This window comes from Hevea brasiliensis, chromosome 4 (assembly GCF_030052815.1).
Source record: "Hevea brasiliensis isolate MT/VB/25A 57/8 chromosome 4, ASM3005281v1, whole genome shotgun sequence".
Classification (NCBI taxonomy): domain Eukaryota; kingdom Viridiplantae; phylum Streptophyta; class Magnoliopsida; order Malpighiales; family Euphorbiaceae; genus Hevea; species Hevea brasiliensis.
Genome location: NC_079496.1, coordinates 4,775,447 through 4,795,230, shown reverse-complemented (window position 1 = coordinate 4,795,230; position 19,784 = coordinate 4,775,447). Strand labels below are relative to the sequence as shown.

General features: G+C 35.1%; 3 protein-coding genes across 3 annotated transcripts; 1 reads left to right on the top strand and 2 right to left on the bottom strand.

Annotated features, from left to right (window-relative positions):
* Positions 1-1,072: 1,072 nt before the first annotated feature.
* On the bottom strand, positions 1,073-7,810 carry LOC110673216 (pyruvate kinase isozyme A, chloroplastic). Its single transcript, XM_021836278.2, has 6 exons — positions 7,027-7,810; positions 6,189-6,279; positions 5,849-6,042; positions 3,042-3,163; positions 2,203-2,681; positions 1,073-1,714 (listed from the first exon to the last, which is right to left on the bottom strand). Exons 1-6 carry the CDS (start codon positions 7,603-7,605, stop codon positions 1,413-1,415), a joined length of 1,767 nt encoding a protein of 588 aa, XP_021691970.1. The 5' UTR covers positions 7,606-7,810; the 3' UTR covers positions 1,073-1,412.
* An 882-nt stretch (positions 7,811-8,692) lies between these two features.
* Positions 8,693-12,461, top strand: LOC110673251 (uncharacterized). Its single transcript, XM_021836318.2, has 3 exons — positions 8,693-8,890; positions 9,098-9,307; positions 11,890-12,461. Exons 2-3 carry the CDS (start codon positions 9,116-9,118, stop codon positions 12,247-12,249), a joined length of 552 nt encoding a protein of 183 aa, XP_021692010.1. The 5' UTR covers positions 8,693-8,890; positions 9,098-9,115; the 3' UTR covers positions 12,250-12,461.
* Positions 12,403-15,476, bottom strand: LOC110673252 (guanine nucleotide-binding protein subunit gamma 2). The gene is made up of 4 exons (XM_058145119.1): positions 14,961-15,476; positions 12,983-13,035; positions 12,790-12,834; positions 12,403-12,689 (listed from the first exon to the last, which is right to left on the bottom strand). Exons 1-4 carry the CDS (start codon positions 15,096-15,098, stop codon positions 12,605-12,607), a joined length of 321 nt encoding a protein of 106 aa, XP_058001102.1. The 5' UTR covers positions 15,099-15,476; the 3' UTR covers positions 12,403-12,604.
* Positions 15,477-19,784: the final 4,308 nt, after the last annotated feature.

Below are 19,784 nucleotides of genomic sequence, written 5' to 3'. Positions count from 1 at the left end.
AAAAAACATCTCCACCATTTGAATATTAAAGATGGGAAAATGAACGTCAAGTAAAATCAATGGAAACCAAATCAATGAGCTGTTATCCAGTCTTTCATTTCATGTCCTCTTATTATTGACCTTTTCTCATTTGGATTGACAATGGAGCATCAAAACTGGAGCCCATTGAATTATATAATGGAACTATGATGATTTTTAACTTCGAAAAAAAAAATATATTTTTTAAATATAGTAATTTAAATTATTAAAAATAATTTTAATTAAAATATAATATATTTAATTATAAAAAGCATCTGTGGTCACAGAGATTTGCTAATTAAAATGAGTTCTCATTTCTCTAGTTTTTTTTTTTATTTTTAATTTTATAAATATGAAGTCAAATTATCGGATTATCCCTCTTGATATTTTTCCAAAAAAAAAAAAGAAGAGATCATCCTCGTAATCATTTTTTTTAACGTTTTGTTACAACTTGACAATGATACAAATGTAATTTTCAAGCTGCAATAAATGGAAATCTGCGTTGAATTTCTGCTCTTCTGATTTTCAAATATTTTATGGACTCAGATTCTATTTATACAAGCCCATGTTTGCTTCTTTTCCTGAAATTAAATTAATCAAGAGTTAAATTTCAAATTCTGTTCTTGATGCTGTTCCCCTGGCTCTGCGCTTCTGCTTTGAAGGAGGCCTGCCCAACTATTAAAGGTACCCATAACTTATCAAATCGCTGCATCCCAACCAAGCAAATGACTGTACAATTGGGCATATCAAAAGTGCACAGACAATAACAAATCCTTAAGGTCATTAAAGATAAAATCAGTAGAACTAGCTAGCTGCGACCATTTCTGGAATGCCTGAACCATGAACATATGATTTTCACAGGAGAAAAATCAGTCTTCAGATCCTAGTCCAAATCCCAATCATGGAAGTGAGTTAAACAAAAGGTGAAGGGCTCTCCTTGATTGTGAAAAGAAAAAAGAACAACTATTTTGCATGAGTAATTAATTCCTTGGTAATCAGAGTTTAGCAATTGAAAGGATGAACAAAGATGAGTAAGTGCCATGGAACAACAATATAGCTTAAATAATCTGCCAACAGTGTTTGTAGATTATTCTTGGTCTAAGCATTTGTGGAAAAGTCGAGTTGCTAAACAACAAAATACTACAAGAGTACATTGTTCCTAATTACAGCTCTATCTCCATTGGTACATTTTGCAATATATCACTCTCACTCTAAACAATAAAGTCGCCGTTCACCAGCCAAAAAGTCTCAGTTGCTCAAGTGGAATCTAATCCAAGTTTTGCTGCAGTACGGCAATAAGAGTATTCCAGCAGTAACCAAATTGTAGAACCAGTCCACATATCAAATAATATAGATAAAACAGTCTAACAGGCAACAACAATTTAAAATGAAATCTAAGGAACATTCATGACTTGGATGGACTGTAGCATGTCTGAAACAGCTATAACAAGGTCACCTGATTTGATCATTCCTCTAGCCTTGAGCAAGGAGAAGGTTTTATTAAGGTTGCTTTCCATATCATCTGAAAAGCTCAGGCGGAAAGGTATCAGGCCCCACTGTAGGTTCAGGCGTCTCCTTACAGATGCTGAGGTTGTGAAAGCAAAGATTGGACAGTCAGGTCGGCAACGAGACAAGAGAGATGCCATGTGACCATTCTTTGTATAGACAAAAAGAGCATCCACCGCCAAATTGTTAGCTGCAAAATCACAAAACTTACTGCATCATGACCATCATTTTAGGAACATATGCACATACAAACAGTGCCTTTAATTTTTAGGTTTCGGAGTACTCCTACAATCATTGCACTAGCCAATAAATAAATGCAATAGTAGATCCAATTTATATTACTCGGCCTTTTGGCCACGAAAACATTATAATTAGAGCTTTTGGCAATTTATAAATGCAGAACTGAAGGTGCTTGTACAAAGAAATCACAGCTTGAAATCCGAATAGCAGGATACAGAAATTTCTTCTCAGTGACTCATGTAGAAAGTGCCCCAGGTTTTTAAAGGAATATACACCAAGTCAAACAGTCTGATTCAGTTCAAAAAATTCTCTCCAAACTAGACCAAACCAAACATTGCATACCTCTAACTTCTACGCTGGAAATAAATCATTTAATCATAAAAAGAATTCACTAGATCCATCAATTGATATCTAGAATTGAAACCAAAGAACGCTTACCCATCTTGGCAGCAGAGTTGCAAATCTCTTCAGAAATACAGTCGGAAAATGCAGATCCTACAGCCGGTAGTTCCATAGCTTGATGGCGTTTCTCTTCTCTCCACCACTTCTCAATTCTTACACTGACACTTCTGAGAACAGCCAATGCCTTCTCTGGGTACTGGCCCATGGCTGACTCACCAGAGAGCATCAAAGCATCAGCCCGCTGCCTAACTGCTTCAGAAACATCAGCTACTTCAGCTCTGGTGGGTGTAGGGTATTCAATCATAGATTCAAGTAATTGAGAGGCAACAATGACTGGCTTATTTAGCTGCCTGCAGAGCTGCACGATTTTTTGCTGGGCCGATGGGACCTGTTCCAACGGTATCTGCGCACCCAGATCTCCTCTTGCTACCATAGCTCCATCTGATGCTTGAATGATCTCCTCTAAGTTTTTCAACGAGTCAACACTCTCTATCTTTGCAATGAGAGCTATGTCACTGCATCAGAAAATAAAAATCTATTAACTCCAAAAAGATTGTCACTGGTGCTAACCATTTATGAATGCAACTAATAGCAAAACACATACAACATATGAAATCATACTATTTTCAGTTAAAACATTTTTAAGTTGTAACTCTCAATGGCAAAGACAGATTGGTTTGATATAATGATTGTAATGACATGCAAGCAATACATCACCACATAAACAGATACATGACATAATAAAATGCTCAAATAATTCAACTCGTAACGATAAGCTAACTGGCGACCAAGTATCGAGTCAAAATCAAAACAAGGCAATTGATTAGATTCAAACACAAGTGGAAAATTTAATATAAAGTGTCAAATGTGCTTACGTGTCACGAGACCGTGCAGCAATGTAGCTTTTGAGATGATTAATCACTTCAGCAGACTTGACAAATGATATTGCAATAAAATCAACACCCTCTGAGATGCCAAAATCGATGTCTATCCAATCCTGGGAATATAGAAGAGTTGAGCATGAGAAGATAAGAAATGTTTCAAATTTTGCAAAAGAGATTATAGAAGAATTTAATGCAGCACAAACAAGTGATGTGGCATGCATGCCATTGGAAGTTTATGTAAATAATACCATAATAATGCATATGCCTGTACACATCTGCACATACAACTGGTTTAGCCATGTAAACTCATCCACTCATAGGAGGCATCATTTATTTTCCAAAGCTTAATCAACCACAGTCAAGTCTGAAACTGACATCCAGCCCACGTTGAATTAAAATAAAAAAGCCAACCCATAAGTTCTAATTGAAGTACAGTACTACAGTTAACATATTTTCGTAATCTTTTCTATAATTATAAACAGCATTAAGATCAACTACCATCTGATATTGAAATGATGATTTGCAGAAGCTTAACTACTAATGAAATGATGCGCATAAATGGATCATCCCATGATGGCATTTGGCATAAAGGGGAAAATTCAGATAGAAAGTCGATGAAAGTAAAGTTTCTTAAAATGAATAGAGAGAAGAAAGCTATTTATAAATCCCAAAATATAATGGAATGACGTTTCTCTTTAGAAGATTTTCCCTTCCAAAATCACCATGCTTTGGCAGGCGTATCCTGCTTTGCATAATTTATTTCCCTCATATATATAGACTAGAAGAAGAATAGAATTTCAATTTTGAGAATACATGACAAAAGCTTGAGTTAACAAGAAAATTCCATCCAGCAGAAAACATTATAACCTAAGAACATAAAAAGGCACTTAAATTGTGAAAACTAATCTAAGGAAAGAGAAAACATTTAAACCAGTGAAAGGGGAAAAAGATTGAGGTATCATCAAAATAAGATTCTACCCTTAAAGGAGAAAAAAATTTGAATGCCACATCCAGTAACAATATCTTGCTATCATCAATATTTGAATGGCATTGGTGAGACTTGACTTCTGGCCAAAAAATAAAATAAAGAACACTAACATAAGATCACCTTAAATCTTAATACCTCCTATGAATAATCACTTAGCATCAGTGGCAAAGCCAAGAGTTTGGGTCAATGGGGTCAAAAGAAATGGTCTAACTAATTAAAAATTTTAGCTATAATAATTTCCCCTACACTTAAAATTAGAAAAATAATTAAACAAACTAAACTAATTAATATGAATAAGAGAAATGGAAAAAAAATTAATTTTTTTAAAAATAAATTTAATTTAACTTTTAGGAATTGACTTGGCTTTTTTTAAAAGAAAAAAATTTATTCTTTAATATTAGCAGTTTTGGGAACTTAATAAGTTAAAAATTAAAAAAAAAATAACTTTCTTTTGGGTAAAATTCAAATGGCTTAAAAGCCCATGCAAATGAAGGAAGTCTTCCTAAATTGCCTTCTTTTTTCTTTCCCTAAATTTTGATTGGAATTTGACTTTTATTTAGCTATCTTTTAAGAAAAATAAAATTGAGTGGGATCATTTTTTCTATTACTAGATTTTAGAGGGGTCATAATAAATTTATGTGATAATGATATCGCTGGTGTCCAAACTTTTTTAAAATTTGACAATTCAATGTCTTAACCTTTTTTTTTCCCTATCAATCAAGTGTTTGAATGGAGAATTATTTTAATTAAGAGCAGTTAGCCTGAGTCACTTGCTGGAATATCATTATGGACAAATTTACCCCTATAAATGGTATTATCCTTCCCTTTTCCACCCTATATATCTCTCCCACTTCTTCCTTTCTCTCTCCATTGCCTTCTTCCTTTTTTTAATAAAAATATAATTTCTTCTCTTTTTTACCTCCACCAATATAAAAAAAAAAATTACAAATTAGGAATTACAGCAGTCATAATCATCACTTGATTAATTTTTTCCTTAAATATTTTTTTTACCCACAACATGCTTAAAATTCACACTTTTCACTCTTTTTTTTTTTTTCACTTTTCTGCATTCTTTTGGTAGCATAACAAGATTTTAACTTTATTCTCATTTTCTTCAAAACCAAATAATTTTAATAGAAATTTAATTGTTTGTAGAGTTTGGGATTTTAAATACTTGGGTGTATGACTTATATATGTAGTTTATTTTTGGTAAAAAAAAAGGAAAAATTAAATTTTGTTAGGAAAAAAGGTAATGGAGCAAGAAAGAGAAGGGAAAAAAGAGATAAATAAGGTGGAAGGGTGAGTGATACTGTTTATAGGGGTAAAATGGTCCATTTTGATTTTCCAACAGGTAAATCTGATTAGATGCACTTAATTAAAACAAATTTTAAAAAAATTTCTCTGTTTAGAAACTTGATTGATAGGGAAAAAAAAGTTTAGACGCTCAAATTTGGAAAGTTCAGATGCCATTGATATATTTATCCCTTAATTTTTAAATAGGGTAAAAATATGAATTTCTCTGAATATTTATATATAATTTATACAAGGTAAATCCGCCCCAGCTTAGCATTCTCTTGTTTGTATTTAATCTTAAAGACTAGTAAACTATCATAATTTTGAGATATAAACACTATTTAATCCCAAGGATACATTGGGAAAGCCTTCATTAAGCCTTTCTACTGGATTGAAGATACTTGACTATCACTATTTGTATAATATAATTCAAGGTCAGCAAGAGATATTAATATTTACTTATATAAAAGGCAGGGATAAAGACGGTATGGGGAAGGGTAGGAGAAGATGCACCAACCTTAGAGGATATTGTGGGGAGCATAGCATTACGTTCTCGCACTAGACTCCCATCCCTCCAGAAAGTCAAATTAGCCCGTGGCAGTAACAGTCCAGGATCAGTACATCGACACTTTACATCTGGACCAATTTTCTCAATCACCTCAAACCGTACCATCCCACCATCCACAAGGAGTTCATCCCCAACTTGCACATCTGTATCACATGAATTACTGGCTTAAGATTACTTACGAATTAATATGTGCATCAACAACAACAGAAAAGAAAAAGCAGAAGAAGCCATTTCTCATAAAAAAAAAAAAAAAAAAAATTCAAGCAAAGGATTATGTTATGAAAATTACCCTCAGCAAAACCATCATAGTTCACGTTGATAGTGCGCTCTGGACGAGGTGAGTCAAAGGCTCTGACACTAAAAGTCCAAATTTCACCATCCTGCACTTGCAGAGAAACATAGCACAATAAATTCCAAACTTGTGAACAAGAACCTGCCTAAATTAAGCAAGATTTGTGTTGCACAAGCATTTGAGAATGATCCATCACAATGCTAGATTTTGATAGCAGAACCTAATGATTAATTAGGACTTAACTTCTATCAGCAAGGTAATGCCATCTGTCCAAGTGGAAACTAATGATAGTAATGCTGAATATATTTCATTTGAAAAGTATTCCTCCCATGCTCAATGCCAATTCAGAAAAAAACACAGTAATGTTTTATTCAACAACAATGATAAGGCATCAAGTTAAATAAGGTTTACATTCAAACGCAGGTGTTGGCCAAACATGCCTTTCTATACAATGCATCTATAGATGCTAGCGAATGTGAGGAAAAAGGAAACAATCTCAACCAGTAACAGTTGACACGACATGAAAACCACCACAATGAACCAAGTAACAAATAACACAATTCCTAATTAAGGAACTGATCGCAGGCCTTCATCATAATATTTATATTCATAGCTTCCATTGACTGAAATCAAAGCAATTCGATTGAGTTATGCCCCTCTTTATGTATTACTATACAAAATACAACAAGAACATAAAACAATAACAATAATTTGGAAATCAATACGGTATAAAGTAATTGATACTCAAATAACATACACAAACTAAAGAGCCTCAATGGAATTACACGCGCAAGTAGACACCAAAAGAAATGCAATCTTTGAGTCTAAAACTCACCTCAGCTTTGGCAGAGGAAGCTCCACCGAGATCGCCCATGTGAATCTCACTTCCTTCAGTATCCATCATAATAGCCACAGCAAATCCCTTCTCCTCATTAAGTCTCCTAACTCGCTCAATGACGCTCTTGTGCCACTCGCGGGTTCCGTGACACATATTAATCCTCGCCATGTTCATGCCCCCAACTGCCAGTGCCTGCAGCTGCTCGAAGCTACATGTGGCCGGACCGATCGTGCAAACAAGCTTCGTCCTCCTGGTGCTCCTAAACCCATTCTCCTTCAATTCAGCCTCCGTCACCGCATCCACCTCAATCGAACTCACATCGGCCACTGCCAAGGAAGTATACTCCGGCGCCAAGACGCCGCCTCCTGTACCATTACTAGAAACCAATACTTGAGATGACGGCGCAGAGTTGGGATCTGATGAAGCGGAGGCCCTGACGGAGATAGATTTGGGAGCAAAATTCACCGGCAACCGAAAATTGGAGGCAGGGAGAGGTGGTTTAGTGAGAGGCTGCTTAGGGAAAGTGAGGTTTGGGGAGCGAGTTGTTGGAGTGAAGAAATGGAGAGACTGTGACATGGTTACCGGGAAATGCAAGGAACGGTGACCACGTCGCTGAGAAAGAACAAGGAAGACAGAGTTTGGGGAGTTGAAATGCGAAGTATAGATAAAAGGGTGGAGCTTTGCTTTTAGAGAGCAAGAGGCGGATAGAACGAGAAATGAAGCGTTAGTGAGCTTTGTAGAAGTCGCCAAGCAGCCAGCGAAAAACCAAACAGGCCTTTAAGACTTGGAAGCGTCGAGGTGTTAGAAGGGTAATTTTATCTTTTTTTTTTCAATATAATTAATAAATGTAAAAATCTCTCAACTCTTTAAGGTGAAAAGAAAATGAATTAAATTATTTTTAATTGACTAATATATTAATATATATACACTTGCATTAGGGTTTGTATTTAAAAGATAAGAAATTAAATTTAAAATTATGAGAAAATTAATAAAAATGGATTTATGTAGTTTTTATTTTTGGATGATTCTGATATTGAAGTATAAATAGTGCATGAGAATGAGATATTTGTGGCAGTGGACAAGGAAAGGTTTTCATTTTCTATTTTATGGTGCGGGACTTCTTCTGGATTCGAAGGATGTTGATATTAATGCTGTGAGAATATTCTACTAGGCTACAGTAGAAGTTGGAGAACATAACCCACAGGAGATGAGGGCAAGCTGAAAGTTGTTTAGAAAAATAGGGTCAGGCTTCTTTAGGTAATCAAATTTATCACGTAAACAAAAATATAATTATTTTCTCATATTTCAACATATTTATGTTATTATCATTTTTTAAAAAAATTATAAATGCATTTTACTTAAAAGAAAATATATTTTTTAAAATAATGAAAAATGAAATTTAATTTTTTTAAACATAAACTCAAATTAAAATGTCAAAATAGTAGAAAAATAAATTATAAAATATATTAGTGTAATAAAAAAACAATTAATTAATTATTTAAAAGAATAATGTTACATTATTGTGAGCGAATGCATGGAACTGCCATGGTTGCTGGGGCTGACGTGGTAACACACTCATCACCACAGTTGGCATGCAACTGCCAACGTGTCACCTGCAGCAGCGCTCTCTCCATGGTCCACATCTCTCTCCATTCAAGAAAAAAGAAGGGAAATCGTTAATTATTTCATTCTCTATTCTGAAACTTCGCAAACAGATCGCAGAGTCTATCTATAACACGAAATTAATCTAATCTTTGTGACTGGGTCTGCTTTCTTTTGCATTTGGGTCCTCTCACCCGCACCCGTCTCCATCCTTCATCATCGTCGTATCCTTTCTTTATCTCAAATCCCTTAATCAAAGGTTCGATTTTTTTTAATTTTTTTTTTCTAGTATCAGATATAGATATGTACTCCCACCTCCGATCCTTCACTAATTGGATTCTATTTTGTTTGATAACGCTGTTTTTGATATTATCACAACAAATATGACAGGCCCCCCATTTAAAAAAAAAAATATGATTTGATGAGTTAATTGAAATTGGCATAATCTTTTTTGATGTGTGATTAGGTGTTCGTGAAATAGAAGATGGGGGCGTTTATATCGAAGTTTTGGTTCATGTTGTTTCCTGCAAAGGAGTACAAGATTGTCGTGGTTGGGTTAGATAATGCAGGCAAGACTACCACGCTTTACAAGTTGCACTTAGGGGAGGTTGTCACTACTCACCCAACTGTTGGCAGTAATGTTGAGGAGCTTGTTTACAAGAACATTCGATTTGAGGTTCCCTTTCTTTTTCGGCTTCTTTATTTCACCTCCTTTAGTATTGGGTTTTCTTGTTTAGCATTCATAGAATGTAAACCTATATCTATTTGTATTTAATTATCCGGTTCTTGATATTACCGTATGTAAAGTCTCATTAGCTTCGGGGGAAAACAGTTTTGACTTCTGAAATAGAGCTGAAATAATCTGCGGTAATTTAGATTAATGTAGGAGCTAGTTGTTTAGTCAAAATTTAATGCCATTTTAGATGAGCCCTTCAATTCTATAAACTGAACATTTATATGGTAGCTATGCAACTGAATAGGATAAATTAATTTCAAAATCTGGCATCTTTGCATTTGAGTGTGTTTCAGATTAGGGTGCCCGTGATGCCATCATGCTGGCATGTACATCATTAATCTATCCCACCCATTCAACCACCTGAACTGATGCCTAAGGGTTATGTCTTCTAATTGTTGTTACTTATATTTGTTGGTCTGACATTGTCCAGAAGCTGGGAAATATGCTAAGATAGAAAACAGAAGCATCATTTGCTTAGACTGGCAATTTAGAAAGTATTCAATCACCTGGGTTTTTCAAAGAAAATTTTCAGTTACCTATCTCTGAAAGAGCTTGTAGTCATCTGTCATCAGTTATTCCCTGTATCAAAGTGCTGTGTAGATAACTTTTGCTAGAAAACTTGGCTATGTTTAGTCATTATGTGTTCAAAATTTGAGAAAAATGGCTTATGGTAAGGGTTAATAATATTGTCACTGTCAGACACTCATGCTAGGAAGTCAAAGGGTAGGACCAATAGATAGTTTCATGATGCAATTTATCATATGGCTGAATGAGGAAGGAATCAAGGGTCCAAGTATCATTATATGCAAATTCTCATATGGCTGGATGAGTGGGAATCAGGGGTCTGGAACCCCTAAATGGATGTAAACCTTTTTGGAAAAGATTCCATCCTCCTACATCTTCCATAGATCTGGCTTCTAGTTGGTTCAACTAGTCGTTTAGATGTCAGTTTCCCATTAGCCATGAGCAAATATACATATGAAGGAGATATTTATCATTTCCATAAGATGAGGCCAGTTTTGTAAAAACTTTTCCTTTTCTCGTATGGTTAAATAAGTGGGGAATCCGGGTCCAAGAGCCCCTAAATGGATGTAGCCTTGTGGTGCCAGGGCGTGGAAAGTATTCAATCATCTTTTCATAAATCAGGCCTCTTGTTGGCCCAACCAGCTTTAGATTCAGTTTCTTGGTAGCAGTTCTACCATGAGCAACTGTTCATATGAAGGCCATAAAGTAGGGAGTGATTTTAGTGAAACTCTTCATAATTTCTTACTGTTAAACAAAAATTTTTGGTAATTATTTTGGGTTCATGTAAATGGAGAGAGAGTTTTTGTTGAGGAGAGAGAGAGGGGGGGGGGGGGGGGGGGGTGAGTGTGGTTTAAACCGTTGACCACTTCCATTTTCTTGATAATTATGAAACACAGCTTTCCTTGAGTCTCCTAGGAATTCTAAGAAGACTTTCTTGATAATTATCTTCTTCCAGGTATTAGGATCTCACATTTTTTTTATTTACCTAATACTCTCTTGGGCCCTTGGCCCTCTGAATTTTGTTGGGTCAGGAGCTGTGAAATAAGATTTTTTTTTCTAGCTTCATTACTCAGTCATTAGTTCAGAAAGAAAATCACAGCAGTAGGGCTATTTATAACAGAACATTCCATTTCCAACTAAGTGCATAGAACACATTTATTGATTTAATGAAGGTTTTCAAAAACAAAAATCGGAATTGCTAGCAAATCCATTATGCAAGATGATATTGATGGGAAAAGATGGTTTTCTATTTTCTTTGTTCGATCTTTTATGTTTGCTGTTGACTACCAGACTGTGGAGTTCAGGAAATTATATAGTGCAGCTGTCAGGCTTAGAAATGAAGGATGTTATTTGGTAGCAAATTACTGGTTCTGTGGGAAGCTAGTGAATGCAGCTTTATGTTCTGATAAAACTCAGAATTTTGGATTTTGCAGTGTATTTATTGACTGGAGGAATGCTTTCTCCTGTATGATTGGTTGCAAAGTAGTATATGGAAACTTGAATTCATTAAAAAAATGGATAACAGGTTCCAGACATGGAAGAGTTGACTGTTATTCTTGGTGACTGTTCTGTGTATCATATGTTGTTTTTGGAGCTACCCTGAATAATTTGATTTTCCTGCTTTGATTATCTGGTTAAATAGATTGTATTCCAAATATGCTGAACCACCATTCATGGTAATTGTTAAAAATTATTCCATGCATCTTCTTCTTTGGCACCACTTATATGCGAGGGGGGATAAAATCTAAGAGTCATATGTAAATGTGGTATGTTTTCACCCCTCAAAATCAAACTTTGTGGACCAGGTTTGATTTCAGCTGAATTTAAGGCATGGAAAGTTTGTTCTTTGTAGAATAGCACTTTTTTGAGTTTCTTCTTTTGATCGACTCTGTTAAACCTTCTTGCTTTATCAAATGTTAGTGGCATTATGCTGATGATACTGTAGTTTTCATATGATGTTACAATGTGAACCTAAGTTTGTCTGCTTTTATCATCAGGTTTGGGATCTTGGGGGACAAGATAGACTCAGGACATCATGGGCAACATATTATCGGGGAACTCATGCTGTCATTGTGGTGATAGACAGCACAGATAGAGCTAGAATCTCTATTATGAAGGATGAACTTTTCAGATTGCTTGGACATGAGGACCTACAACATTCTGTTATACTTGTCTTTGCAAATAAACAAGACCTCAAGGATGCCATGACCCCAGCTGAAATTACTGATGCTCTTTCTCTTCACAGTATAAAGAATCATGATTGGCACATCCAAGCCTGCTGTGCACTTACAGGTGAAGGTCTGTATGATGGCCTAGGGTGGATTGCCCAGCGAGTTACTGGCAAGGCACCAAGTTGAAGAGAAAACGGAGTAAAGGGAAAAGAAGAGAAGGTTTATTTTTCAAATATTGATGGGCTTGAAAGATGATTTAAACAGAAGTATCATTGTGTACTATCTAACTATACTCGTTAACATTGCTGTAGATTGTACCGTACATTTGAATTTGCGATGTGTTGCACAATGAAGCATTTCATTATAAATTTGAAAATGAAGAAAATATTGCTATAAAACTATTATTTTCTACAAAATGAAGCATTATGTTAAACATGTGCCAATGACAAAGCACTGCTGAAAAATGTTGCATGTCTATAAGTTGAAGTCTCCGCCAACGATTAACAATCGAACTCGTACTGCTTGAACTCAGCCATCAGCATCAGAGAATCCAACATCTGCAACCTTTCGATTCTTGCGGACCTTCAAACCATCGATCCCATGATGGGTTTAGAGGGCCATTTGTTCTGTCACACCACAATAAAAAGGTACTTAGAAATGTCTAAAGTCATGGAAAAGTCTTGAAAATCGATGCAGAGAAAAAAAAAATCACAAATGGGCATTTACATTGGCAGTAGTGGATCTGGTCTTGTGTCCACGTTCATCAGCATTCTGATGCATACAAAGCAAAAAAGCTTTCAAATAAAAATGTATTCATAAATAACAATTGGCATCAATTGAAAACTCGATTACTGGATATTAGAAGTTTAAGCACTATGCGCATCTCTCTCTTATTATTATTATTATTTGTTTAACTTACTCCTTGCATGCAGCTGAGGCATTTTCCATCTTATCAAGCTGTTCCAACTCTTCCTGTGAATATCATTCGAAAAAAGAATTCCCATCAATAGTCTTAATCATGCATTTATAGCAATCAAGGTAGGATATCAGATAATTGATGACAAAGCATTTCCTGATAGTAATGATGTTAAATTACAAACCCTAATAAAAAAATGTAGTTCAATAGAAAGCACTAAGAATTCTTCAAATACTAAATGCGGCTTGTTATAAAGTGGACATTAGTTTTTAATGTAACGTGAATATATTCCATTTGGTCATGATAGATGCATGGGAAGATTCTGAAACTGGTTTTCTAGATGAGGTATTAATAAAAGTAAGCAAATATACATACTTTCTCAAAGATTTCATATGAAACATTTCTTACCTGCCATCATGTATACCTGCAATCAATTTGCAAGTAGAGATAAAAATTTGGATGCATTCGTCACACCTCATGTTATGGATTCAAATGATATTGAGTTGTATAGAAACAATCAGAGCCTTATAAAAACCAACTTACAAGGAAATCTTCATACATGGTCATCCCCATCACCAGGGCAGCAAAAAATAAAAGAAAAAATACTGCTGATATGGAAATGGAATTATGTGAAAGCTTGAGAAGTATACTTAGTGTCCTCTATCTCTCTCATGTATGCATGTACACTTGTACAGAATGGAAGATGGAGTCTGCATGTTAAATCACTGGGAAATGATGTCCAATGGCTTCCAAGTAGAGACAGTTTGTTGTGAACATTTTCAATGATTGGCACAAACTTAACGTTCAGAAAAGTTCTCCCAGCAGTTTCGCAGCCAAAAAGACAATCCCAATATAAATGGGAAATTTCAAGTAGTTTCAGAAATATTTGAGAAACCAACAAGTAACATTGTTCAAACAAATACATGTCTAGTTGCAAGTTTTGGACTGTTCCTGAAAATATAGGTTTTGTGCAATGTAATTTTTGTAGCTAGCCACTTTGATTTTTGTTATCTAATAGCAACATAAAGCATGATCAATTTATTTTATTGCTGAAATTTATGCAAGAATAGGCACCTTGAAAAAAGCTAGGCAGGAATAGTTCAGTCATGTTCATACTAAATTATTGCAAACAAGAAACTGTAGAAAGAGCTACAGATCCATAAGCAGGTTTTATTTATTTATTTTTGGAGGGGATGGATGGGGTTGCAGTTGGCAGGGGAGGAAAGGGCTGTAACAAGTTGCAATAATTCAATTGCTAACTGGAAGCTTAACATGAAATTGTGCATCTAACTTGTGAAAGCAGGACCTTGTGTGCATCCAAACTAGGAAATGTTATGCTTGGCATAGCTGTCTGACATACAGCAAATACCACAGTTGTAATTCTAATTGGCTCTAAATTCAAAGGATAAAATGTAGCAAAGCTATTACTTTTGCTACAGCCTGCTTACAACGGAATGACTTCAATCTAACAGAAAAAATAAGCAACTGACTGTATTACTATAAATTGGAAAAGTAAATGATTGGGACTTGGAAACGAAAGCATTGAAATTCGCTTCGAATGCTTGAACGAGAAAATAGCAACCCTACTCTTAATTTTGCAAGTCAATTCTCACAGTGATCTATTATCCAGATAACCAACTGATGATTAGTGGAATGCAGCAATCAACTAAACAACACCCAATTGCTCACACAAGTCTGGTAAATTACCAATCTCTTAGAAATAAGCAGAAAAATATTTATTTTGGTGGGGGAGCAAAATCACATTTCGATTCATAGCTAGGAAGGTTCAGCATTGAGAGCTTGAGATATAGGAATTCAATACCAATAAAAGTTGAGCAATTCTTTTGTTTTTCTCATCCTAAGAAGAAACCCAGTTAAGATTTCTAATCCTCATATAAGATATGCTAGTGCAATCAAACAACAACAAAAATATAACCAGAGAGAGAGAGAAAAAAAAAAAAGATAAATAAAAAGAACTAACCTCCAAAAATCTAGCTTCTTGCTCAAGCCGCTTGACCTCTGCTTGTATCCTATGTTTTCCTCTGGTATCAGTAGCAGATGGCAAAGAGTTGACACGTTGGGTTATCGGACCCGAAGAATCGGACCTATCCGATTGCATCTCTTTTGACAAAACAGTAATAGAAAAAGCCCTAGCTTTAGCTTAGCTTCCCCCTTTTGACAAACAAGAAAGAAACAAAAGTTGCATCACAAGAAAGATGGCATTAGAGAGGAAAATAAGAGTGACCCAGAAATCTGTATGGACCCCATGTACTTGGAACTAACTGTTCTCTTCCATTAAAGTAGAAACAAAAAGGATCCGTTCAAGAACCCAAAGTAAGAAGAACTGACAGAGAGGTGGAAGGTTACTGTTGTTTGTTTGGCGTTTTGTGAAGCTTTTAATCAAATGAGGGACAGAGAGAGAAATTTTATTCTTGGTGTGTTGTATCAAATCTTGAACTCTTTTTCTCTTTCGTTTTCTGTTTTTTTAGTCTACAGTGTTCTCTACCTTCTACGCCTTTCATCCACGCGAGACCTCGCCATAGGGGCAAACTTGACATTTTGAATTCAATCTGCAAGTTGAATTCGAATTTGCCGGATTCAATTAATTTTGTTTTAATGGACATAAAATTTAAAATAAATTAAAAAATAAAAAAATGAATTAAACATTAATTTAATTATTTATATAACATAATTTAAAATTAATTTTTAAATCTAATTTAAAATAATTCATAAACTAATCTAATTTTAATTTAAATTTTTTATTATAATAATAACTTAAATAAACTCCAGAAGGCATCGTATTATGTGAATTATATACATATATATTTTTTCAATATTAAATTGTTTTAGGCAAAGTCCTACCCCATTAAATTTTTCCTATATTAACATTTTTTCATAAACAATGAAAGAATAGGGTTCCATATCATGCAATTCCACTAATAACTTTTCTATGATATTGATGACTAACTCCACTAGCAGCCAGCAAACTATATATATTTTTGTCCTTAATTAAGAGCACCGAACTACTTTCTTGACCCTGTGGGGTAGGAAACTTGCGCGACTTACATAAAGACGATAGATTTTAATTATGTCAGTGAATTTCGGTCAATTCTAAATATCAGTAGTCTACTCAAATTAATAAAATAAAATAAAAAACCCGAAATCTCCCCAACCAAGCAAACAACACGGGGCAGTAAGGCCCAGCTTCGCCTTGGGCTTAAAAGAGTTACATGTGCACGATGGACAAAATTATCATTACGTGTCAGTTTCTGAATTAAAATAAATGCAAATAATACGTGACTAAATGTCAGCGGTGCCACGCACTTAAACGTGTTGTTAGATATGCATATTCTCCTCGTACACGTGTACTCGATGCACAGGCTGCTAACGCACCGCCAAAGACTGCTAGATTTTAACACACCAAGGAGGCTGGTGGAGGCAAAAATGTTCAGCCAGCCTTTTGGCTAAAGTCACGCCAAACCGGTCACTTTTGGCTACAGTACCAGGATAGCGAGCTTTCATCGCACTACAGCCGCCAGATATGCGCAGTTTTTTCAAGACTGAGGCAACTACTCTACCTGAGGAGGTGGCTGGTCCCCCTCCATTGCGTAAGCGGGTCAATCCGTTACCCTACGAAGATTGATCAAACCCAATCGAACTATAGACTTATGAGATAGTTAAAGAGCACAATTGATGAGAATGAAAAGTTTGGTAGACACTTTTATAAATGTGAAAAGGTAGAGGTGGGTGTGACCTCTGAGACACACTGATATCTTCTCTTGTAAGAGGTCACTTTGTTCATAATGCTCTTTAAGGGAGTGTGACTAGTTGGCCACTTGTGAGTACAGTCAGGCACAACTAGTTATTAAGTTTGGTGTAAAAGCTCTCCACCATCCCTGGGGTCACTGGCGCAAGGGCGTGACTCTAAGTGAGCTCCCTATGTACTCATTGTATTAGGCGGCGGGCATCTTGCTCTCGTGAGATAGGAGCTCGGTGTCTCCATGAAGAAGGAGCTTCATGGATACTACAAGGCCGAGGGGCTTGTTGTAACACTCTTATTTGCATGGCCTGGTATATTTTACTGTTTCGGTGACAAATGTCGATCTTGATAATTGAAGGGATTAGAACCACACTTAAGACAATTAGATAAGCCCTGAACACAAATAATTAGTAATTGTCAATTGGTTAAGTATAAATAAGAAAAACATAATATGAGAAGTTAAATAAGCCGAGAGTCACAGCGATGGGTGACCTTCTCGGGAAGGATTGCGAAGTCGATTTAAACTCAAATTTTGAACCGTAAAATGTGACACGGCGGTCCTTAGAACTATTGCGAACATAGTGGAAAAGAGAAAATCACGAAAAAAAATTGTTAAGCCGATCAAATAATTAGGTCAGGGATCCGAAAGAAATATTGAATTATTATAAATCGGGTAGACCCGGCGAGTGGCAATTTGGTTAATTGACCCCGAGAGCTGACTCCTGACCTAACTGTCAAATAAAATCGGAGAAAAGAAAATTTCAGAATCAGGAATTAAATTAAAGAACTAATGGTAAAATAAATAGAAAAAAAAAAGAGAAAAAGGAAAAGTGAAAAGTGATGACATCATGCATGATGCAATAAACACTAAATTTCACCATAAATCATTTAATTTTCTTGAAGAAAAATTATAAGCAAACCTTGGAAAGAAGGTTAAAGGAGAAAGAAAGAAGAAAAAGTTGAGGGAATTGAAGATTGAAAAGCTTCATTCAAGGTTAGTAGCTAAACTTAGAATTTATAGTTTAATTATTGTATTTATAGCTTAACTAACTTAGAATTATGCTTAAAATAAAATGAAAATAATTGTTAGAGGACTAGAAGTAATTTTGGCCAGCTAAGGTTTGATGTGAATATACATGTATTTTGATGGAATTAAAATTGTATCTAAGCTTGATTAAGTTGAGGAAGTATGTTATATATGTTGAATTGGTTAAATGTAACAAATTATGTGAATTAGGGTTTGGACCTAAGGTTTTGGAAGCCAAAAATTTGAGAAATGATTAAATGGTATGTTTGATCTTGTTTGAGATGGAAAATGGTCATTTGTGACCAATTGATGTATGTTGGAAGTATTAGAATTAGGTTTAGATTCGGATTGGATGTGGGCAGTATGCAGGCAGCATAACCAAGGTCCCTTTCAGGGACCAAAACTGAAAATTTACAAGTCCAATTGGTGTGAGGCCAATTGAAATAAAACTAGACACAAAATGACACATTTTTCATTTAGGAATCATGCCCAAAAAGTGACTAAAACCTAGTGAACAAATTGGTCAAATCCGGACGTAGGCAATCTGACCTGTACAAAAATGACCAAATAAATAGTGTTTATTCATTTAGCCATAACTTGGGCTAGGCCGGTCTAAATGACCTAAAATTTTACCAGTGGAAAACTGAGATATAGACCTAAAACTTTCATGAAGAACACAAACCCAAATTATGCCCTTAACCAAGTTATTTGGCCACCCAAAGTTGGTGACCTAAAACTACCAGAACCAATTTGGTGCCCAGAAATCTGGGTTAAGTCCAATCCGGCAGCCATAATTCAAATGGCTATAACTTGAGCTGCAAAACTCCAAATGGAGTGATTCAAAAAGGAGAATAAATTTAAGACAATAAGGAATAATTTCTATGAAGAAAACTTAGCCAAATTCTAACAGTAACATGACCAATAGAATAGTGCAACTTAAGACACCAAAAATGAAAATTTGTAATTTTGCTTAAAAGACATAAGTTTTGAGAAAACAACCAAAACCAATAAAATTGGTGACCAAAATGTGGTATGTGAGGATAGTTAGAGTTCTCATACCTTTTAAGTATAAGAAAGTCAATATTTTGACTTGAATAGTACCATGAATAGTAACCTTAATATGAAAATTTGCAAGAATGTAAGTTTAAATATATTGGAATTAGTTATTGGAGTTGTTATGAAGTAAAGATACTGAAACACTATAAATTTTGTGTTTCAGCTGAAAAAGACTCGGAAGGTCTAAGAAACTGAGTCAAGGCCTAGAGGCGACTCACGTCAGATTTGTGCACAATAAACCTTATTTGAGCATTTTGTCATTGAAAAATTGATTTGGTATAATTTATGAAAATTTGGTGTTAATCATAAATTGTGTTGCCACTTTGTGAATGAAACTATGACTTTGGAAATTTTTCGGATTTCTCATGAATTATTTGAATAAAATGTTTGAAATAGATTTTTGAGTCACACTTAGCATGACAGTGCCTTATTATTCCTCCTGCATTTATGGGGTGAGATCGATTATTTTTCCTCTCTCTCTGGTTTACCAATTGAGGTTGTAGATCGAATGAGTACTCATTAGCTATGTAGCCACCTCCCTCATTGATTAAGATTAGTAGGGTTGTAAATCGCTTTGTCGTGGTTGAAGGAGCGGAAGCGTGAAAAACACAAGTTTATACCATTGAATTCAAAAATTTTCACCTAGGGCCACATGCACCATGCAAGATTTATTTTTATCTATTTGATTTCAATGATAAACAACATATTAAAACTCTTTTAATATGTTTTTGGATCTGTATTTGCCATTTAAGATTTTAAAATTAATCAGATTAATTTTAGAACCCTAGATTAAATCAAGAACAATTACACTAACCTCTTGATGTCTTTGCAGCGTATGCGCCTTTGAGATTCGTCTTGAGGACACGGATGTTGTCCCTCTAGCTTGTCCACACCAAGAACACCTATGGCAGCCCTTGAACAGCTTCTAAAGCCTTTTCTATTAATTAGAAATTCAAGTTCTG